The sequence below is a fragment of the Chiroxiphia lanceolata genome, chromosome 4 (assembly GCF_009829145.1).
Source record: "Chiroxiphia lanceolata isolate bChiLan1 chromosome 4, bChiLan1.pri, whole genome shotgun sequence".
Classification (NCBI taxonomy): Eukaryota; Metazoa; Chordata; class Aves; order Passeriformes; family Pipridae; genus Chiroxiphia; species Chiroxiphia lanceolata.
This window is the reverse complement of record NC_045640.1, coordinates 41,039,136-41,058,675: the sequence shown is the minus strand read 5'-3', so window position 1 is coordinate 41,058,675 and position 19,540 is coordinate 41,039,136. Positions and strand designations below refer to the sequence as shown.

Sequence of the window (19,540 nt, the reverse complement as noted above, 5' to 3'; positions counted from 1 at the left end):
GAACGACTGTGAAGAACAAATCTGCTTTTTTCTGCTGATGGTACTATGTTGTCAAGCTGCAGAATTTCACCTGTTTGTGATTGTTGCCTTTCTTAGGTTCCTCTGGGGCATGACAGCTAATTCAGGCACTCTATAGTGTCACACTTTGAGTGTGCCCCTTTAAGCAGCGTGGCCATTCCTGGTTCAGCCGGCAGCATCCTGAAACCTTGGTTCAGGTCTGGAGCTGAGCTGTGAAAGGCAGTGCAGACATCTCTTTCATGCTCTTGTGTCTCCCTTTTTATCCCCAAGACAGGGTGCTTCTGTAGAACTGGAAGATGTTTTGCAGATTATAAATAAAAGAAGAAGCAAAAGAAGATGGCAATGAGAAACCTACGTCAACTGACATATGAGTATCGAGTAGCTCAGTGCAAGGAATTGTTATAGAGGTCAAAGTGATAAAGAAAAATTTACTGGAAGGTTCATCAGATGAGGGACAAAGGCTTTCAGGAGTTAGTTATTTAAAAATAAACAGATAAACATAGAAGGGTGCTTTAGAGCAAAATCTGACAGGAGGAGAATACCAAATTTCCATGTAGACCTTGGCAGCTTCTTTGGCTTCTTCACTTAACCGAATAAAAAAATAGCTGTCTTTCACTCTTTTATGTTGAGATTTAGACTGTTCATGGGATTTAAATGAACCTACACATGGAGGGCATAATGAAATTGCAGTCTCTTCCCTAGTTTTGTTTAATTTACCTGAAAAGTATTATATTCACTAGGTGTGACATTGTTTTCATAAAAATTGTATTTTCCTTTGTAGGTGGATTTATGTGAGTGTAATCCCAATTCAGCAATCCTTAAATAAAAGCATAAGATAGCACATTTCCTTCCTTCTTTTAAATAGAAACATGTATCTGTAAAGCCCAGTGATAAGCAAATAGCAACTGAACATCACACATCATCCTGCTTTCTCTCATGCACATTAATGCGATACTGAAATTACATCTGTTAGGATATTTCTGTAGTGAAAAATCCATGAAGAAAGAGCTCTGCAGTACAGCTGACAAGACTTTCAAGAATGTTATAATACTCTTAAATTTATTTTTTTTATTGGAACCATAGTAGCAATATGCTCAGGAAAAAATACAATGTAATAAGTAGTGTTATGTATTTTTTTCTCTGCCAGTATTTACTTGCTTTTATAATAACTCTGCAGTGAACTGATTTTCATATTGTTCAGTCTTGCTTTTCTTACATTATTCTGTCTGGTTCTTCATTTTGAACTGTTCCTGAAGAAAAAATGTAGTCATATTCTGTTGTCTACTTGAAGTGAATGTTGCTTATTCTGCCTATTTTTGACATTTTTTTGAGTCCAAAGGCTTGTAGCATCGTTTAGGATTGGTACTCAATATTGTTGCTGTTGAAACATTAACAGACAAAATATTAGTAAATGTTAAAACCTCAGAGTAAGGTTAGTTAAAATATTAATTTATACTTCTGAGCCAATAATGATCACTTCTGTTGTCCAGTGAGCAAATTTTCAAACCACCTTTCTTGCACTTGCCCTTGTGACATCTTTGATAGCAAACAACTTCCCCCCAACAATGTCAGAGGCAATGATTGATATCCTTCCTCAGATCTCTCTTTAAATATTTCCTTTTGTCACAGCAGTTCTTAAAGATAAGGGAGAAAAAGGGGTTAAGGAGATCTTTAAGATCATTGCCTGCCCTGTGCTTGCCATATGCTTCTATTCTCTTTTCCTCTTTTGCTTAGAAAGCAAATGCTCTGAGAGCAGGTACAGTCTCTGTTCCATGGTGGCAGACTGGTGTCTGTCCTATCATGGAGGCTGTTACAGGCTTCATGATAGTAGTATTAATGCTTATATGGGAAGTCTCACACTGCTGGAGTGGCAGCTTAGAGTAAATCACGAGTAAGATCCCAGAATTGCTTTCTGCACTCTGACTATCCCTTATAATCGTTTGTGTACTTGTTGGGAAGGAGGGTCTGTCAGCTCTGACTGATGTGTTGGGTTTTTGGCAAGGTGTTTGTTTTTTTGTTTTGTTTGTTTGTTTGTTTGTTTTAATGCCCATTGTTTAGCGATCAGTACAGTAAACTGTATAGATTTTTCGTATTTCTGTATAACACTCAAGCCACTCACCATTGACAAACAATTTAAAATAGGAGCCTTTCTTTTTCTGGGAAAAAATGTCATGCTCAGACTATTTTTGCCTGGTTGAAAGAGCTGTAAGCCAAATCATGAAATGCCCATAGCAGGCGTGTATAATACATAGCTCAGAAAGCCTGATAATGTCTGGTTTCCTACGTTACACAGTGTTATATTTTAGTTTGATAGTTTATAAATTATACAGCCGTGACAGAACAACATCTCGATGGAAGTCTGGGAGCTGTTCCTAGTCAGGAAACTCTTACAGTTCCTGAATTTATCTCTTGGATTTTTTTTTTCTTCTTGCCACAAAAGGTTTAGGTTTGCCCTTCTATCCTGCTTCCTTTGTTGATTATTTAGATCTAATGGGGCCTTCTGAATAGTGCAAGATGTGCTAACAGCATTGTTCCTAATGTGAAATGTTTTATGAGCATACCTTGGTTTTGAGTTTGTCGCTTTCATGGGATTAAATACTAGACTACCATGTCCAGCAGGCTACATAAAGCTTACCCTGAGATCCTGGAATGCATTCGTTCCCAGCATAGCCTCATTGCTAAGGACTGCTTTAATTTCCCTCTGTAAAAAAAGTGTAACTCTCTAACATTAAAGAGTTTGAAATAGTTGTCTTACCATAGGATGGTATAATATAGATGCAATTTTACTGTCTGTCTTCCTTTTTAAGCAAAATAAAAGATAAGAGGCTTAATGTTGTACTAACCTCAGTGTCCAGCCTATGGTTGGTTACCAGGTGTAAGTCTACCCAGCAGACAGTTAATCACCAACACCCCACTACAACCATGTGCCCAACACTGATACTTTATGTGCACTTTTTCTAGGAGCTTTTCAAATAGTGTCAGGATTCTAAATTTCATACTGCAAGATGGAGTTATCAAGTTCATATCTGGTTTGAAGAGTAGGCCTCAGGGAAAATGAGCCACCTGGAGAATTTTAGTATGAAAAAATTATTTTCTCTGGGTTAACACAAGTACAAAGAAAATATCTTTGGAAAAAATTGTCTTAATAGGGCCTGTATTTTTTTACCCTCAGATAAATTATAAGTATGTGAAAAGATTTACTTAAAAAAAAGTTTGTTAAATGTGGATAGAACCCAAATATAGAAAAATTACATCCATTACTTTTCAGAAATAAAGACTTGATGGAGAATTTACACAAGTCAGTGAAAGTCTCTTCTGAAAGTTGCTTTTGCTTGAGTCTGTAATGCCTCATTCTGGCAAACTCGTGAACATGCTTGACTTGATACTTCAGACTAACCCCTCTGACGCTAATATGCTGAAGGTAAGTACATGTTTAATGGTTCAAGTCCTACATAAAGGGAAAAGAAGAAAAGCTGAGCTCTAAATGCAATTTCAGTGGTAGTTTTTGCTACTAGTGAAGTTAAAAGGGAAAATGTCTTTATTGTATACATACAAAAGTCTTTATGGTTAGAAGAGCAGCTCAAATATCAGCGAGTTGTTTGGGGAGAAAAGTATAGTTCCTTCCTGCTGGGTTAGTAGCATGTCTTCGTGAGTTATATGGGCTGACTGCTCTTTACCAAATTTGTTGCCCTTTATTAGATGCGGTTTTTAATGGACAGTGTGGTAATCTTCAGTCCCTTTGCTTTCCCATTTCCATGTTCCTAAAATCTGAACACAATTTTTTAGGTCAGTTATGTTTTGTAACTTTTTTTTTTCTGTATGGTTCAGCAGACTGCTGGAAAAAATACACTGAAACATGTTTTTGGCAGTTGTGACACTGTGATCATAAAAGTTAAAACTAGGATGAAAGAAAAAGTTAAGTACATATAAAAAAAAAGTAGAAAATGTGGCAAAGAGTGGGTAGCTAATATTTTATGAAACAATCTAAGCAGCTTTAAGTTTGTCTTTTAATGCAAATATATAATCATTTCATAAAAGGCTTTTTCTTTCAGATTATTTGATTAAATAAGAATGAACTACTGAATTGTAAGGTGTTACAGGGTTAATAAAGATGGGGAATACTGGGTCACTTCCCGAAAAGTTCAGTTTCTCTCTCTCCCTTGAAGTCATGTGGTTTTGATTTTGTCTGTGAACTGTGCCAAATCTGTCTTTTCTTATGATTTTGAGTATCTGCAAATGCAATTTCTTTGGTTAAAATTAGAAGTATGCTTTAGGTCTAAGAAGATGTTAGCAAAAAGAAACAAATGAAAATAATTTTCATGACCTGGGGATGACCTCCTCGGTGCCTGAGTCTCTCAATGAGGGACGTTCGTACTTTCTGTAAGATGTACCTGTCCACATACATACACAATGGTAAGGAAATACTTGTATACAGTTAGAAAAGATTTTGCATCCACATTACTCAGTACTATTCCTCTTGTTTGTTGAATTACTATTCTTGAATTAAGAGCTCGACAGATGCATAGTGGATCAGGCACCAACCACATCATCTTCCTATTCAATTGGCATTATTATTTCCTATGTTCCATTTTTTCTTCATTAGAGAAGTGTTTCTTTGCAAAATATCCCAAATACCTTGAAGCTCCAAGTGAGAATATTGCTTTAGGTTTTCTCAGGAGGTGCCATTTGGCTAGCAGGCTGGCTAGTTAGCTACTTCACGAGGTCTCTGACCATGAAGAATGATAGTATGTATGAGAAAAGTAATTTCATGAACCTCAGAATATTTTGAGTAAATAAAGGTACAAAATGCATAAATCCAGCTTTTAAAAAAGTGCCAGACTTTATTATACCTCTTCATTATACCTTGCCAGCCCTCTATACCTGCATAAAATTGAAATAAAACGCAATAAATCTGGAAGGTAGGGTGTGGTTTTCCTCTTGGTTTCAGTGCTATAATATTGGTCTGAATTACAGAAGTAAGTGCCAGACTTTATTATACCTCTTCATTGTACCTTGCCAGCCCTCTATACCTGCATAAAATTGAAATAAAACGCAATAAATCTGGAAGGTAGGGTGTGGTTTTCCTCTTGGTTTCAGTGCTATAATATTGGTCTGAATTACAGAAGTGTGGCAACATATTTCAACTCCTAGTGTTTTATTACACTTACTAAAAAATATAAATGACTACACAGGAATCATGGTGCAAATGCTCAGACTGATGCCAGATACTTCTGATAGCAGTAAAAAAAGTCCTTTGGACTCTTATTAATGCAGGTATTTGTCCTTGGATAAGATGTACGTTTTCACTCATATGATGTTTTCTCCCAAATTGTCAGAAAAGAGCTTGTCTGATGTACTGCTAGTGCCATAAAAGAGAAAGAAAGTTTCAAGTGAGACGAAAGGGACAACAAAAGATGTATTTGCTGTAGTTTTTTGTATTGCTCAGAGGAAACAGTAATTAGACAGTGCTAGGAATTAATCCTTGATTTCTGACCCTGCCGGTATGGCCCTTTAATATGCTTGGCATATTGGAGGCATAATGGATGTAGTGATATAACATGGCTATTATTTGCCCTTTTGTGAGGAATGTGCCTTGTTACTTTGAACTAGCCTTTCTGCTTGCACTTAGAATAAACTCTAGGTAGGTTCATTTTATACCAAATTGCACATAGGTCTATTGTCATACGTAGAGCTCATTATAAAATATGAAGTTGCTCAGCTTCCATTTGACTTTCTGCCCTTACAGATGCTATTCAAGGTCAGGATTGCACTTTCTGTTGTTCTTGACTGAGACCATATGTACCATATCCTTTCTCTAAATGCAGAACTGTTTTACTACTCTTTGGAGGAAAAACCCAGTGGAAGCTCTGAGAAAAGCTGAGAAGATACCAACCATTACATTTGTTCCCTATAAGAAAAAAATCTGTCTGTTTTTAGGACACTAGGATGTATGCTTTTGGGCAGACCTAAAAGCCATTACAGATTTTTTGTTAACCATTTATTTCTATCTTATGAAGGCTGTTCTGTGTCTTGCAGCTAATACAGCTGTGCTGTGGTTTGCAGTGTCAGTGTCAGGGATTTTTTTGTCTGGAGTTTCCTCATTTAAAGGCAAAACATCTTTAGAAAGCCTTATGGATACACTCCCATCTGCTATTGAGACAAAGAATTTGTCTGGTTCAGTTATCTCCATCATTATTCTTGAGTCAGCAAGCTGTTATGATTCACTTCTTCCTCTTACGCATGAAGCTTGATTTTATTAGCCTCTGCACCAGTGTAGCTTCCTCTCCCTATACTGTATTGCTAGGAATAATAATCACCTCTTTTTTTTTCTTTTTAATCTGTAAGGTGGTATGGGGAGCATTTTCTAAAGGGTATCTCTATTTCAAATATATGTGACTGTGAAGAGATAGACCTCCTCCAAGCATCCAGGTCTGCATTTCTACCTAAACCGACTACAAATAAGTCATTAAGGTACAACACCAATTTTTATTTAGAATTTTATATACCATTGAAAAATTCTGAAGCCAGTGTTGCAATTTGGATATGTAGTGTTGGTCTTCCGATCTTGATCACTGTCTACCCATTTAACCTTTATTTTCTTCTGTTTCATACTGACCTGATTTAACCATTGCAATCTCAAGAACAAGTACAGTTGAGATTCACTGCTGGTTATCACGTAACATTAGTACCTTAAATGCACTTGAGAGGCATTAGCTGCTAAAATCAGGCTGGAGATGAAATGCAGCAGAAGAACAGTTTTCAGTAAGACACTTTTTAATCAGGGTTTCACAGAGTTTACCATGTTTTTAAGCCTACAATGCAGCTGTATTTTTTCTGGGAAAACAAACAAACAATCAGCAACCATCACCTGTCATCTAAAATGATGGAACTCTACTGTTAAAAATAATTTGTACCAAAAGGGTGATAGTAAAATAATTTTTAAGAAAAAAATAATCCACTTGGGTATTTGTTGGTTTCTGAGAATATTGACGTAAATCATGTTGGTTGTGTTCTGACGTAAATGGTGTCCTCTGTTAGTCATCACAATATTTCATATTTTTTTTCCACAAAGGAGTAAATTAACTGTAGAATAGCTTTTGCAGTTTGCCTTTGTCTTTCTTACTGTCATTTTTTTAAAAGGCCACTTTATAACTCTTTATGTAAACTCTATGACCACTAATCACAGAAGCTAAGCTCAATAAATATTAGGGCTCATCAAGCAGGGAGAGCTATATAAATATGCCAGTGCAAAACAAACTCTTATTCTGTAACCTGCTGTCTACACTATGGACTTGTTACTGATGTTCGTTTGTGGGGAGATTGTAACCCTTTCCATCTGTTAGCAATGACCAGTACACTTCAGCATCATCTCTGTGAATCACAGATCTGCAGCCCACACGTTTTTTCACACAGTGTCAGATTGTGACAAAATAGCAGTGGAATAAAAGAATTTCCCAGTTACCAATAAAGAAGGAACATCCAGTACGAGTAGCCTTGGTGGAGTAACAAGTGCCACTGCAATGCCTCAGAAAGGCTTCTGGAAATCAAAGGAGGAAGTGTGAAGGTTTACCACTAGTTATTCCTTAAGCACAAAAAGTGTATTTACCAAGGACCCAGAATGTCCTTGTGACACAAATTGTAATACTTTTCAGTCAGAAATAGCTCTCCTCTGTGGAGAGAACAATACAAAGAGTTTTGCTGGGTGAAGGCGAATTCCTTGTGTGCTTCCCTTGCACATACCGGTACAGCCCAGGGCCCAAGGCAGTGAGCCCCAAACATTACCTAAGCTTGCTTTCCTGCTGAAACATGGCCCTGCAGTGAGTTCTGGGGCTTGATGCTACAGAGGAGGAGCCAGGAGCCCTGGTCTGACTTTACTTTCTCAGCCCTTTTCAGATTTGCTTTCTGCTGTGAGCACTGCTGCCCATCATTTCCAGCCTGGAAATTGCTACCACACAAGCTCATGTCTGTGCTTCTGTGCTTTTGGCCACCCATTTGGCAGAGGGAATCATAGAATGGTTTGAGTTTAAAGGGACTTAAAGATCATGTAGTCCCACCCCCCCGATAGGCAAGGACCCCTTACACTCCGGACCACGTTGCTGAAAGCCCCATCCAACCTGGCTTTGAACACTTCTAGGGATGGGGCATCTCCACCTTCTCTGGCCAACTTGTTCCAGTGCCTCACGGCCTGCACAGTAAAGAATTTCTTCCTGATATCTAATCTAAATCTACAAGCAGTGTTTAATCAGGCCTGTATAACTTACTGGACATTTACATGTTTTCATTGACTTTTTTCTTTGTTTCCAGTAATAAGGGAGAGCCTTACTGTTGTTTCTTCACCATATTCATCCAGCATTTCTACCCAGTTCTTTGATTTCAGAGTCTGGAATTTAGCTGTATTTTTTTTTCCCCTTGATTTCTATTTCTTTTCTTTTTGAAATGAGGATATGTCTTCTGATGGCAGCAGGCGTTTGAACTAGTTAGCTTTGAAATTTCCTATATATTTGTTACATGCAAAAGGAGTGAGCTAGTCGAGCTCAGTCCTTTTGAAGTGTTCTGATGGCTGGCAAGTACTTTCATAGTTGAAGTGAAAAAGCTGATTCTAGAGTTTGCTGAAGAGAGAAAACTTGTTAAGCGAACTTGATGAGGAACCATCATAAACACATGTCTAAATTATGTATCAACTTTCTCTTAATCAGGTCTATTCTGCTGATGAATTGGTGGATTGAAAAAAAATAATCTTTGCTCTATCTGCCAACCAAAACTTGAAGGATACAGCGAGTGCTTTTGAAATGAAAATTCACTTGGTCATATACTGTTATAAGTGGAAAATTCTCCTCTCTTACTGAGTACAGTGGAAGACATGAATTGAATCTCTTACATCCCACAGCCAGCATCAGGGCAGACATAGAGTTACTCATGACATCTCTGTACTGCCAGTGTCATTTACGAAGAATCTCAGGGTACGTTTTGGTCCGTATTTTTTCCAAGCAGTGAGACCAAAAACTGGCAGGTAAAAAAACCCTGTCTCCTATTGTGCCACAGACTGGTAAGGGTGGTTCACAGATTGGTAAGGGTAAAAAGCAATTTCACGTTCATTTTCTTAGGAACCTCATCTTCAGTGCTGAGCTAACAATACTTGCTGCTGTAACACTGTAACAAGTTCTGCAAATGCAAAGTCCTATTCAGTTTTCTGAGGGCATGAAAAATGCAATTTATTGTAAAACTAATTTGGTTAACCCAGTTGTATATACAAATGGTTATTTGCTGCTTCTAAAATTCCGATGATTTTTAAAATGTGCTTTGAACTTGAGAGGGCTTTTTAACACATTTACAGAAGATGAGGGTTTTGTGCATATCACATTTCTGTTTCTTATTAATTTAAAAGGTTTTGATTAAATAAGTAAAATTGTTTTGCTTTACTAGAGATTTGTTATGATTTAAAGAATCATCACCACCTGTATTGGATAAAACCATCAGTTTGTGCACAGCAACACCAGTCTAGTAGGCAAAAATTGTTGTACTCTGTGGTAAGGCAGGTGGGCTTTTCCCAAAATGCTGGATACAGTGCTACACTGTGCAACACTTCAGTGTAAGCGCAGTATGTTGTGGAAAGATCACGGGGATGTGCCAGCAAAGAACTGTAGGTGGGAACTGCAGGAACTGAGCAGATGCTTTACCCGCTTCTTGTGGGAGGCTGTGCCAAGTCCTGTAGCTGCTGGGGTGAGAGTGGGCTGTTGGAAACCTGGAGAAAACACTGAGTCATGCAGAACCTTTCTGGTGGAAATAGCTGTCTTGGGCATGAGGTAATCTATCTGGAGAATTTAATTTCCAACGCAAAGTCACATAAGATCCTAGTTTGAAGCCCAACTGACAGACTTTGTACTCAGTAGAATGGAGATTGCATCTTAATTTGTACACATCAAGGCCAGCAGAAACAGCTGCTGTTTGTGAGCTTTCACTCCAAGTTTAATGCATTGTACAGAATTTGTTGTTAACTTTGATTTTAAGCAGTAGTGAAAATTTCCAGAAAGAGCTTGAAACTGCTCTTGAATCATAGCTGTTAAAAATTATGCCTTTTTTTTTAAAACAAGAAGTTGCCAAAATATCCCTAATTTTCTTTTTTCTTGTTTTCTTCTCAGTGTATTTTCTAGCAGTTAATGGCAAGAAAGTGAAATATTAGGTTTTTCAAAGGCCTTCAGTGTTGACCGGTTTCTGCTTTCGTGTAAGCCACATGTGAAACTTCCTGTAATTTCCCTTTCAACAAGGTTAGACCAATGCTACTGTCTTAGTAGAAGTTGTCCTAAAATCATAGCAGGCCTCTACAGTGATTTAGAAACTAATACTGCATTGCAGCTCCCTCTTTCAATGCCATTTTCGTACAAATTGTGAAGATTTTGAGGCAGGTTCAAGACATTTGGTTTACAGAGTGTCTAAAATCTAAATTTTCTAATTAGTTCACTTTCCTATCTCACATCCCCATGTATTTTCTTCTTTTCCTCTCTTTTTTCGTATTCAGAGTAGAAACCCATTTTATAATCTTTGGTTTTCCATGTAGTTGAACTCCAGAGAATTTCTTTTTCTTTAAAATACGAATAAAAATGTGGAGCATAAGAAAGTCTTCAGTAACAATTAATGAATGAACTTCTTGCCAGCAAGTGTTGAGATTTTATATGCCATTTATCTACAAGAGAACTTTACTGATTGCTATATTAAAAATGACAAGCAACTGTAAATAATCAGAAACACGAAGTCTGTTATTTCAGGAATGTTGCAGGCTTTTCCGTAAGAAATACAGGAAAGCAGAAGGACTTAATTTTTAAGGATATTCGAGGCTGGTTTGCAAAACAGTTTATTAAGCACTTAAACTTCACAGTCATTAATTGGTTTTGCCCCACATGGTTTGCACTTCCATGAGTGAAATATTGTGCAGTAACGCTAACTGATTGACATTAGACCATGACTAGTGGCATGACATTGCCCTAACCCATGGTATATATAATTAGTATGTGCTAAAGTTTTTGTCCCTACATTTTAGAAAGTTACTCTTTACTGTACAAATACAGCCTGACCTGAAAATGGCAGTCATTAGTCACAGTTAATTGGATGACCTGTCTAGCATTAATGATGTACGTGCTGTTCCTAGGAAACTGTAGAAGACCTTTGCTGACAGTAACTGCAGAAGCGAATGATGACATTCACCATGTTTGTCAGGCACCAGAAAAGCACGACATTTTAAAACACTTTTTTCCTCAATCGTTCATCAGGTTGTAATGTACCACACAGTTAATTTAAGGGGGATGTAAAAGCTTTCTAAAAGGCGTAATGATGTGATGGCTTAGGTTTCACCGGAGATACTGATATTTATAAACTTGATTGCTGCATTTCATTTCTTATGTTAGTATCCACTAATTCACTCATTATCACAGACCTCTGTATCTGAGCTGAAATTAGGTGTAAGTATATATAATGTCATATATTGTTTGCAAGACTTACTTTTGCTATTGCGAATGAGAGATTATTGTTTGTCAAGAAAATGAATAAAATTCATTAAAGAAGAATTTTAAATATTCACTCATTGTAAAAGCTCCTTTGTGTTTATTATATCTTGCACTGTGGGAATCCATCTAATTTTTTTTTTTTTTTTTGTGAGGGTCATATAGAAAAGCCAGTTATATTTCTTTAAGCTTCTTCCTTAAAGCTACCTCCAGTTCTGCAGTGGAACAGAAGTTTTTCTACTTGGTTGAAACAACTGTTTAAAAGTTCTTCATCAAATTGACTTTTACAGAGTCTTTTAATAAAAAAAAACAAAACAATTCTATGAGGCAATTGCAGCTACAGAACCTTATGAAGGGTGATTGAGCCCTGCATTAAATGGCTCATGAAGGATTAATGGGAAGAGCAGCTCTTCCTCTAGCTAAGTAGCATGCTGGCAACAGGTGACCCAGAGGCTGTTTTCTCCATGGGCTGGGCTGTTTTCCAGAGAAGGCTGAAACTTGTAGAAATGGCGTGGCAGGATATATTCTATGAATAGGCCAGGGAAGCCATAAAGTGTTAAGGCTGAATGACCTGATGGATGCCATCCTTGGTGTTTAAGGTATCCGTGTTAGCCCATGCAATAGTGGAGGAGGAGGTGGTGATGGTTTCTTTGGGTGCAGTAGTGGGTCTGGGATGCTGGCTGCATTCCAGAGACATTCACTAAAACTCAGGCAGCTGAGCTTGCTTAACTCAGCCAACAGAGTGGTGGGCATTTTACTGTTGTCCTCAGCAGTCTGCCCTTTGGTTCGGACTTCATTGCCACAGAGAAAGAGAGGATTAGGAAAGAGTTTAGGTAGGAGTGACTCAAAAAAAAATAATAAAAAGAAGGTCCCCAGAAGGTACACCCTGAGTTGCAGTTTTTACTCTAACAAGGCAGACAGCAATGTAAATGCAAATTAAGGGCTTCATTAACTGCAAAGATGTATCAGCAGATAGTAGCCTGTGGAAGCTCCCTCGCCTTTTTTTGGGCACTGTGGTGACAACTAATGACTTCGTCACCATTGTCTCCTTTTCCAGAATGGATTCCCTGATTTTCTTTGCTCGTAATGGGTATGAACAAGTAGTGAGTGGACTGCTAATTCCCCCCCCCAGCTAGTTTGTGACATTAATTTGTTTTTGCTGAAATAAACAGTAAAAATTTGTTTTCAATGGGGCAGCTGCAAAATGTGGAAGTGAGACTTTTTTTTCCCATTGTTCTGTTAGATGTGAGTTACACTGTTGAAATAACTGAATTTTCCTAAGATTTTTAGATACAGTATGAAATTCAATACCTACTCATATTGAGCAGAAAGCCAGTGTTTCTTTTGTTGCTGTGCCTAGAATTAAGAAAATGGGCAGGGCTGGGGGCTGGCAGAGAAGAGATCCCACAAATGTGGTCCAGGCAACCTTGTTCTCTGTGGTCAGAGGATTGATAGGAAATGGGTTTCTTTCCTTCAGAGACAAGGATAAGAAAATGCCCAAGGGAGCTAAAATATAAACACAGGTTATGTTTTGAGGCAAGGCTGTTATTCAGCGCTCTGTTATCTTTCCGTTTTCATTCCTTTTGCATTTGCTTTTAGATTGTTTCTTCAACTCTTAGTGTGCTTTGAGTTTGGAAACTTGGAGTTTCACTGACTCCTCACTGCCAAGAGGATTCTTTGAATACTGGTTTCACACTTTGTGTTATAAGTAATGTAATTTTTCTTTATCGCTCTAAAAACGGTCATTGTTCTCTTTCACTAAAAATTGCTCTCTTGTTTTCCTGACCAAGCCCTCTATGCCATAATGATTGATATATTTGACTGTCCCTTATTAGTCTTCCTGAGGAAAATAGGGTTGATGTCTTCAATCATTTTTCATAGGAAACACTTTCCATATTTCCAATGACTTGTTACCTCTTCCTGACCTCCTTGCTCATTGGGGATGGGTCATTACCACTGAAGATATGCTGTCCTGAGGCTGTAATCCTGGCTCACCATAGGCCCTGTGTGACTGTTTTCATGAACCATTTTAACACTATTAACGATTCTTTGGGGAGGAGGCAGAGTAATACGGTATGGGAAGCATCTGTTTCTCTTTATTCACTTGAGCCAGGCCTGTAAAATTCAAGTGGGTGAGAAAAGTGGGTGATTAATACATAGGTTGGGGAATCAGAAGAAATTCTTTCTCTCTCAGGCTTCCTTAGGAATGTTCTAGGGCACAAGTGGAAAATGCAACAGTGTTCATATTTATGGCAGTAACAGTGTTGCCTGTTAGCTTGCGAAACATTTTCCCCATAAGTAACATACCAATATACATATGCATGTCTATCCTAAGTATATGTGATGTGCAGTGCTGCACATTTTATTATATAGTATCCATCTGTTTTAATGGGATCAGGTTGATTGTGTGGTCTGATTACTCTTGATGATTAAATCTCTTGCATTCCCTGGTATTAACAGATAGGAAGAAACAGTAAGTAGGATGTCAATGCCAAAAGAGGAAATGGAGCGGTTTAGTCACAGTAACTGCCTTGTGTCCATCAGATAGAATGAAACTGTTTCACTGAAACCAGAAAACATTTTAACCTGTCTAGCAAAAAAAATTCAGGGATGAATCCATATGTACAAACCCAATTTATCTGGAAGGAAAGGAAGTCACGGTATTAATAGCACTGTGTCTGCTAGCATCTAATCACTGGATTAAGGTTAACAAGCACAGACTGAAGGGTCATAAGTAGATACGACTGCATGCTTGATTAGCAATTACTTAGGTCTTGTTTGTGTAACACTCTTCCTGGCTTGAATTTGCCCCTCTAATAGTGCTAAAGACTATCAAAAAGTGTGGCTGAAGGCTATTCAGAGCATATAATCAGCTGAATGTTTGATTAAAGCAGTTACAACATAACTAGATTTTAAAATAAGGATAAGGAAAAAGGGGCTTCAGCCCAGAAAATATCATATTTCTCATTTTAGTTCCAGGACACTCCTTTTAATTTTATTCAGTCATTTACATGTATACTAAAACCTCTCCAGAATTAGGGCCCAAAATGTAGTTCTTTTAAAAGATAAATACTTCACAGCTCTATAAGACATATCTTGTGTGATTTTTATGTCCATGGTCATGAGAATGAGACTTATGAGCAATTGGGAATATTGGATGGCTTTTTTATATAGAGAATATACATTGGATACATATTACATATGAACTGAATATCCAAAACATATGCTGAGTAATATTTTTCGGATCACTATGATCAAGAGCTGTTCACTGGTAATGCTTTTGTGAAAGAATTGCAGTTTAATGCCTGTGTATTGCAGTAAGCTTAGCCTATTCTTGGAGGGATCATTAAAGATTAGAAGCTTTGTTAGTGTCAGTTTATATATTTAAAAACTGTCTAATCGAGACATACTTTTGTAGTATTGAGGCATCAATTGAATTAGATCTCAGTAGTTCATATTAAAGTTGTAATGTTAACTTTGGTGCTTAGCATTTATTTTGGCACACTATGTTGTCCTCTGGTGGTCTTTGTCTGACTTCGGCAAACAGCTGAATATTAATTAGCATTTGTTAAGCCAGAGTTTAGAAAAAGAACCTAGATCCACTTTTTTGAAGGAGGTTTGCTTCTGGGAATACTGTGCCCAGTTGTAGTAATAGTCATACCCACATCTCAGGTATGCTGTGTCATCCACTCTATGGGTGATTTTTATATGTTGTTCTAAGACATGTTCTTGTTTTTTCTTGCAGGAGAACCAGAATTTAAATATGTTGGGAATATGCATGGGAATGAAGCTGTTGGAAGGGAATTACTCATCTTCTTGGCTCAGTACTTGTGTAATGAATACCAGAAAGGAAATGATACCATTATCAACTTGATCCATAGCACACGTATCCATATCATGCCATCTTTGAATCCAGATGGCTTTGAGAAGGCAGCATCCCAGGTTTGTAAGGCTAAGTGTTTAAGAATAGTTATCAATATCCATTAGTCTCAGGATTATAATGACACTTGGACTAGAAGTTTCACAGATACATGTACTCTTGGTGGTGATTGTGGAATGCAACAACAAAACTGAAGTATTCCCTAATAGTACAGTAGGATTGTTATGTTTAACGGGGAGGATTTTATGCTTGACTTTTCAACAAATAACCTTCTCTCTTGTGACTTTACTGTATTTTAAAATATAATGATGTTTATGTTTCATGTGTATTCTTTCATCTAAGTTCACTGACTGAACTGCTTCCTAAACAAGTAGCTTCTAGTGATACATGATGTTTCAGAAGTGTCAGAAAAGGGAAAGCTGATGTTTTCTTTAAGAATATTCTCATGTAAATGCACTTAAAAGAATTATTTACATTCATCAGAACTTGATCCCAAACCAACAAACTTTTCAAGCCATCTTTTTTAATATGAATAACTTTGATTCTAAGTTTAAGCATGAGGCACTTTAATTAAAGTATTAGTCAAAAAAATTTGGTATGCATTTTAGGGTGATGACTCAGTCAAGAAACACACAATGCATTAATGCCTGACTAGCAAATGGCAGCCAAACAGGGACCCTGTTGTACAGATTCTGGTGTGTATTATGTTCAAAACCAAAATAAGAATTCTCTTGTTTACAAGGTGAATTATTTTTTTAATTAATGTGGAAATGTTGAAAATTTTCTTGTGATTATTAATTTATTATTAAATAACCCAAACTTTATTAAGATCTTTATGAAGCTGGTTCTCATGAAGTCTTCAAAAAAAACACACAGCCCTCTTTTAAACTATATTTGGTCATATGTCTCCCTCTCGTGGCAGTGAAGCAAAAGCTGTCCTCAAATTGGTGCAACATTTTACTGCTTTGAAATCTCTTTCTCTGTAGAGATTCTGTAATATTGTTGAAAACCTTTGCTCTGTAGCCGAAGTACACCTACTTTTATATGTTGCCTTACAAGTTAAATATGATTTATAATACAATTTGTTTTAGTGCTGCTGTTATTCTAATTAAGAAGTATGTTGGTCATGTACACAGTGTATGACAGTAAATTCAATATACCTCAAGAACAAAACCAGTAACCAGACTAAGACTGCTTTAAAGAGTACTGGAAAAAATACAGAGGCAAGCTACATAAAACTATGTGCTCTGAAGTCACTTCCTTAATGAAACCCCAAACTTATTTTAGAGAATCAGCTTAAAGAAAAGATTTTGCAAAAATTCTCATTGCATCTTTATTTGGTGCTAACATTTCAGTGAACAAAGCTAACAGGCAAAATAAAATAAAAGTTTCAAGTAAAGATTAGGGTCCTTCTTTATCTTGAAGCCATTTAGAAGAACTTTTAAACAAGTGTGAATGTTCCTCATGGCTGGTGGATAAATCTACAGCTACTCTGAGTCTCACTAAAATGAGGTCTGTAATTCACAGTGACAGGCAGGAAACAAAGGGGAAAAGCCAAGTCTTGGGGAAGACACAGCTGGCACTGAAAAATCTGTACTTCTGGTAATTTTATCCATCCTTAGCCAAAGTGTACCCTGATGAGAATAATCCTATCCTGCAAGACCCTCGGTGAAACAGAGGTTGGTTTTGTTCCCAGAGAGGTCTAGGAAGAAATAGGGGTGAAGAAATTGGTGCCTCAGAAGTTTGAGGCATGATCCCTTCTTATTCTCAAGCACATGAGGGGTGAACATACACACAGAAAGCTTGATATGTAATCTCATGAATCTACTCATCTCCCTTCTCTTTCTGTTCCCTTTCCTCATTCAGCCTGGTGAACTTAAAGACTGGTTTGTTGGTCGAAGTAATGCCCAAGGGATAGATCTAAACCGAAATTTTCCCGATCTTGATAGAATAGTCTACATTAATGAGAAAGAAGGTGGCCCAAACAACCATCTTCTGAAAAACATGAAAAAAGCTGTGGACCAGAATCCCAAGGTAAGTACAGCCTGAATATCAGGCCACTTACATGCCTATTTCTTCCCTTTTATGCAAGCAAACATGCAGCAACCTCTAAGATATGTGTGTATGGTCTTTATGATTCATATTCTTCTGAATATTTTCTTAATTTTGTTAAATTTATCCATCTGATGCTTCTTGAATTTTTCCTCAAAGTGACTTGCTATAGTAAACCCTTTTGATCTGTATCACTTAATCCTTAGACAATTCCTCACTCAAACCACGGTGGGTTTTTTTGTTTTGGTTTGGTTTTTTGTTTTGTTTGTTTTGTTTTGTTTTGTTTTCTGTAGCCTTCTCCCTTGATTTGTAGCTATTTTTGGAAATATTCTGCATTTTTACCATTGCCAAAAATTCATTTGTGTATTGTGGTTAATTACAATGCTGGCTCAATAACTATTCTCACATATAACACATGCCTTTTTGTTAGCCTTCAATATACAGCCATATATCTGGAGGGATTTTTATCTTGTTGTGTTTACTCCCCAGAGGAGGTTCTAGAAAATGTAGTGTTGTGACTGCAGTCCCATAGGACTGTGGCCTTCATAGATGTATTCTGTCTTCAAAATCAAATTATTAATAATGTAATTTTACTTTCCATACGGAGAATAGACTGCACCCTACCAACATTTATTTTGAATTAGTTTATTTTCCTTAGTGTAAAATTTAATAGGCTTCCCATCCATAATAATGGATTTTACCTTCTTAGTAAAAGGTTGCTTTTTTGTAGTCTCATTCTGAGCTAACTTACACCACTTTTAAACTTATATTAATCTACTTAATATAATTATAAATCTAATATAAAGGACTGGTTTAGTTTTCTCTGAAGCCAAAATAAAATTGCTGTTCATTTATCTGTCTTGTATAATGTATGTGATAATAATAATGCCCATTGTATTTAATTGAATGTCTCTACATGGAATTATCAGTTTATAACTTCTGGTAATGCTATTTTGTTGTAGCTTGCTCCTGAAACGAAAGGTGTCATTCACTGGATAATGGATATTCCTTTTGTGCTCTCTGCCAATCTTCATGGAGGAGACCTCGTTGCAAACTATCCTTATGATGAGACTCGGAGTGGTATGTAAATGGAAGTTAACATGAAATAGCAGGAGAGAAGTTTCATTCTGTACTTATTTCACTGCTAGCTGAGGTCCACTTTGTAAACATTATGTCATTGCATTGTAATGGCTTGTTTTATCACATTAATCACGTGTTTATGTGACCATATTTTCTAGTTTTGAAGATGATAGTTTGTTTCAGTAGATTTATGTGACAAAAATGATGTAATACCTGAGGGAATCTTAATCCCTCAGATATTTTAATCAAGGTAACTTAAATCTTAAATTAGCTGGGGCTGTTTGTACCCTGTTAAATGAAGTGAGAAAGATGTGTCTAGGCTAAGGTTTTTTGCACCTGTAAAAAATGAATTTCTGAAAGCAGTTGTTTGCTAAGAGAAACAACTATCACTGTTGCCACTTTCTCAGTCCCTTATAAAAAGGGTCACATTCTGGCAGAGATGTTATCGTATAGTATACAGCAATATTAGTTTGTTTTCCCTGCTACCATGAGCAAATGACTGAAGTTTCATGAAATGATTAAATTGTTTGTGATTCTCTTATTTCAGTGAATTCTCTCTCAGTTTAATTGCAAATCCTTTTAATATCAGACTATAAAACTCTTTAGGGAGACACTTGTGTCTTGTTCAGTGTACCTAGGATTTCCAGGCACGGTTCCAGTGTGCAGTGCTGGTAATATAGGTTGTGAGCCCAGTCATATGACCGCCCTTTTAACAATCCTTGTTCCTGGACTTTTTTTTCCTCCCCAGGTAGTGCTCATGAATACAGCTCCTGCCCCGATGATGCTATTTTTCAGAGCCTGGCCCGCAGTTATTCTTCTTTTAATCCCGCTATGTCTGATCCGAACAGACCACCATGTCGTAAAAATGACGATGACAGCAGCTTTGTGGATGGAACAACCAATGGTGGTGCATGGTACAGTGTCCCGGGAGGTGAGCCCACCGCATGGGGGATCCAGGTCACGGGATATTTTGAGCTTGAGTTATGTTATCCACGACTTTTGGCCTGGTTAAGGC

At 37.2% G+C, this 19,540-nt stretch overlaps 1 protein-coding gene across 1 annotated transcript in view; it reads left to right on the top strand.

Annotated features, from left to right (window-relative positions):
* Window positions 1-19,540, top strand: part of CPE (carboxypeptidase E) — a 57,079-nt gene that overhangs the window by 22,437 nt on the left and 15,102 nt on the right. Inside the window, exons 2-5 of the mRNA XM_032685743.1 lie at window positions 15,259-15,455; window positions 17,260-17,427; window positions 18,408-18,525; window positions 19,274-19,456. Coding sequence (XP_032541634.1) covers window positions 15,259-15,455; window positions 17,260-17,427; window positions 18,408-18,525; window positions 19,274-19,456 — 666 coding nt within the window. The remainder of the gene's footprint in view (window positions 1-15,258; window positions 15,456-17,259; window positions 17,428-18,407; window positions 18,526-19,273; window positions 19,457-19,540) is intronic.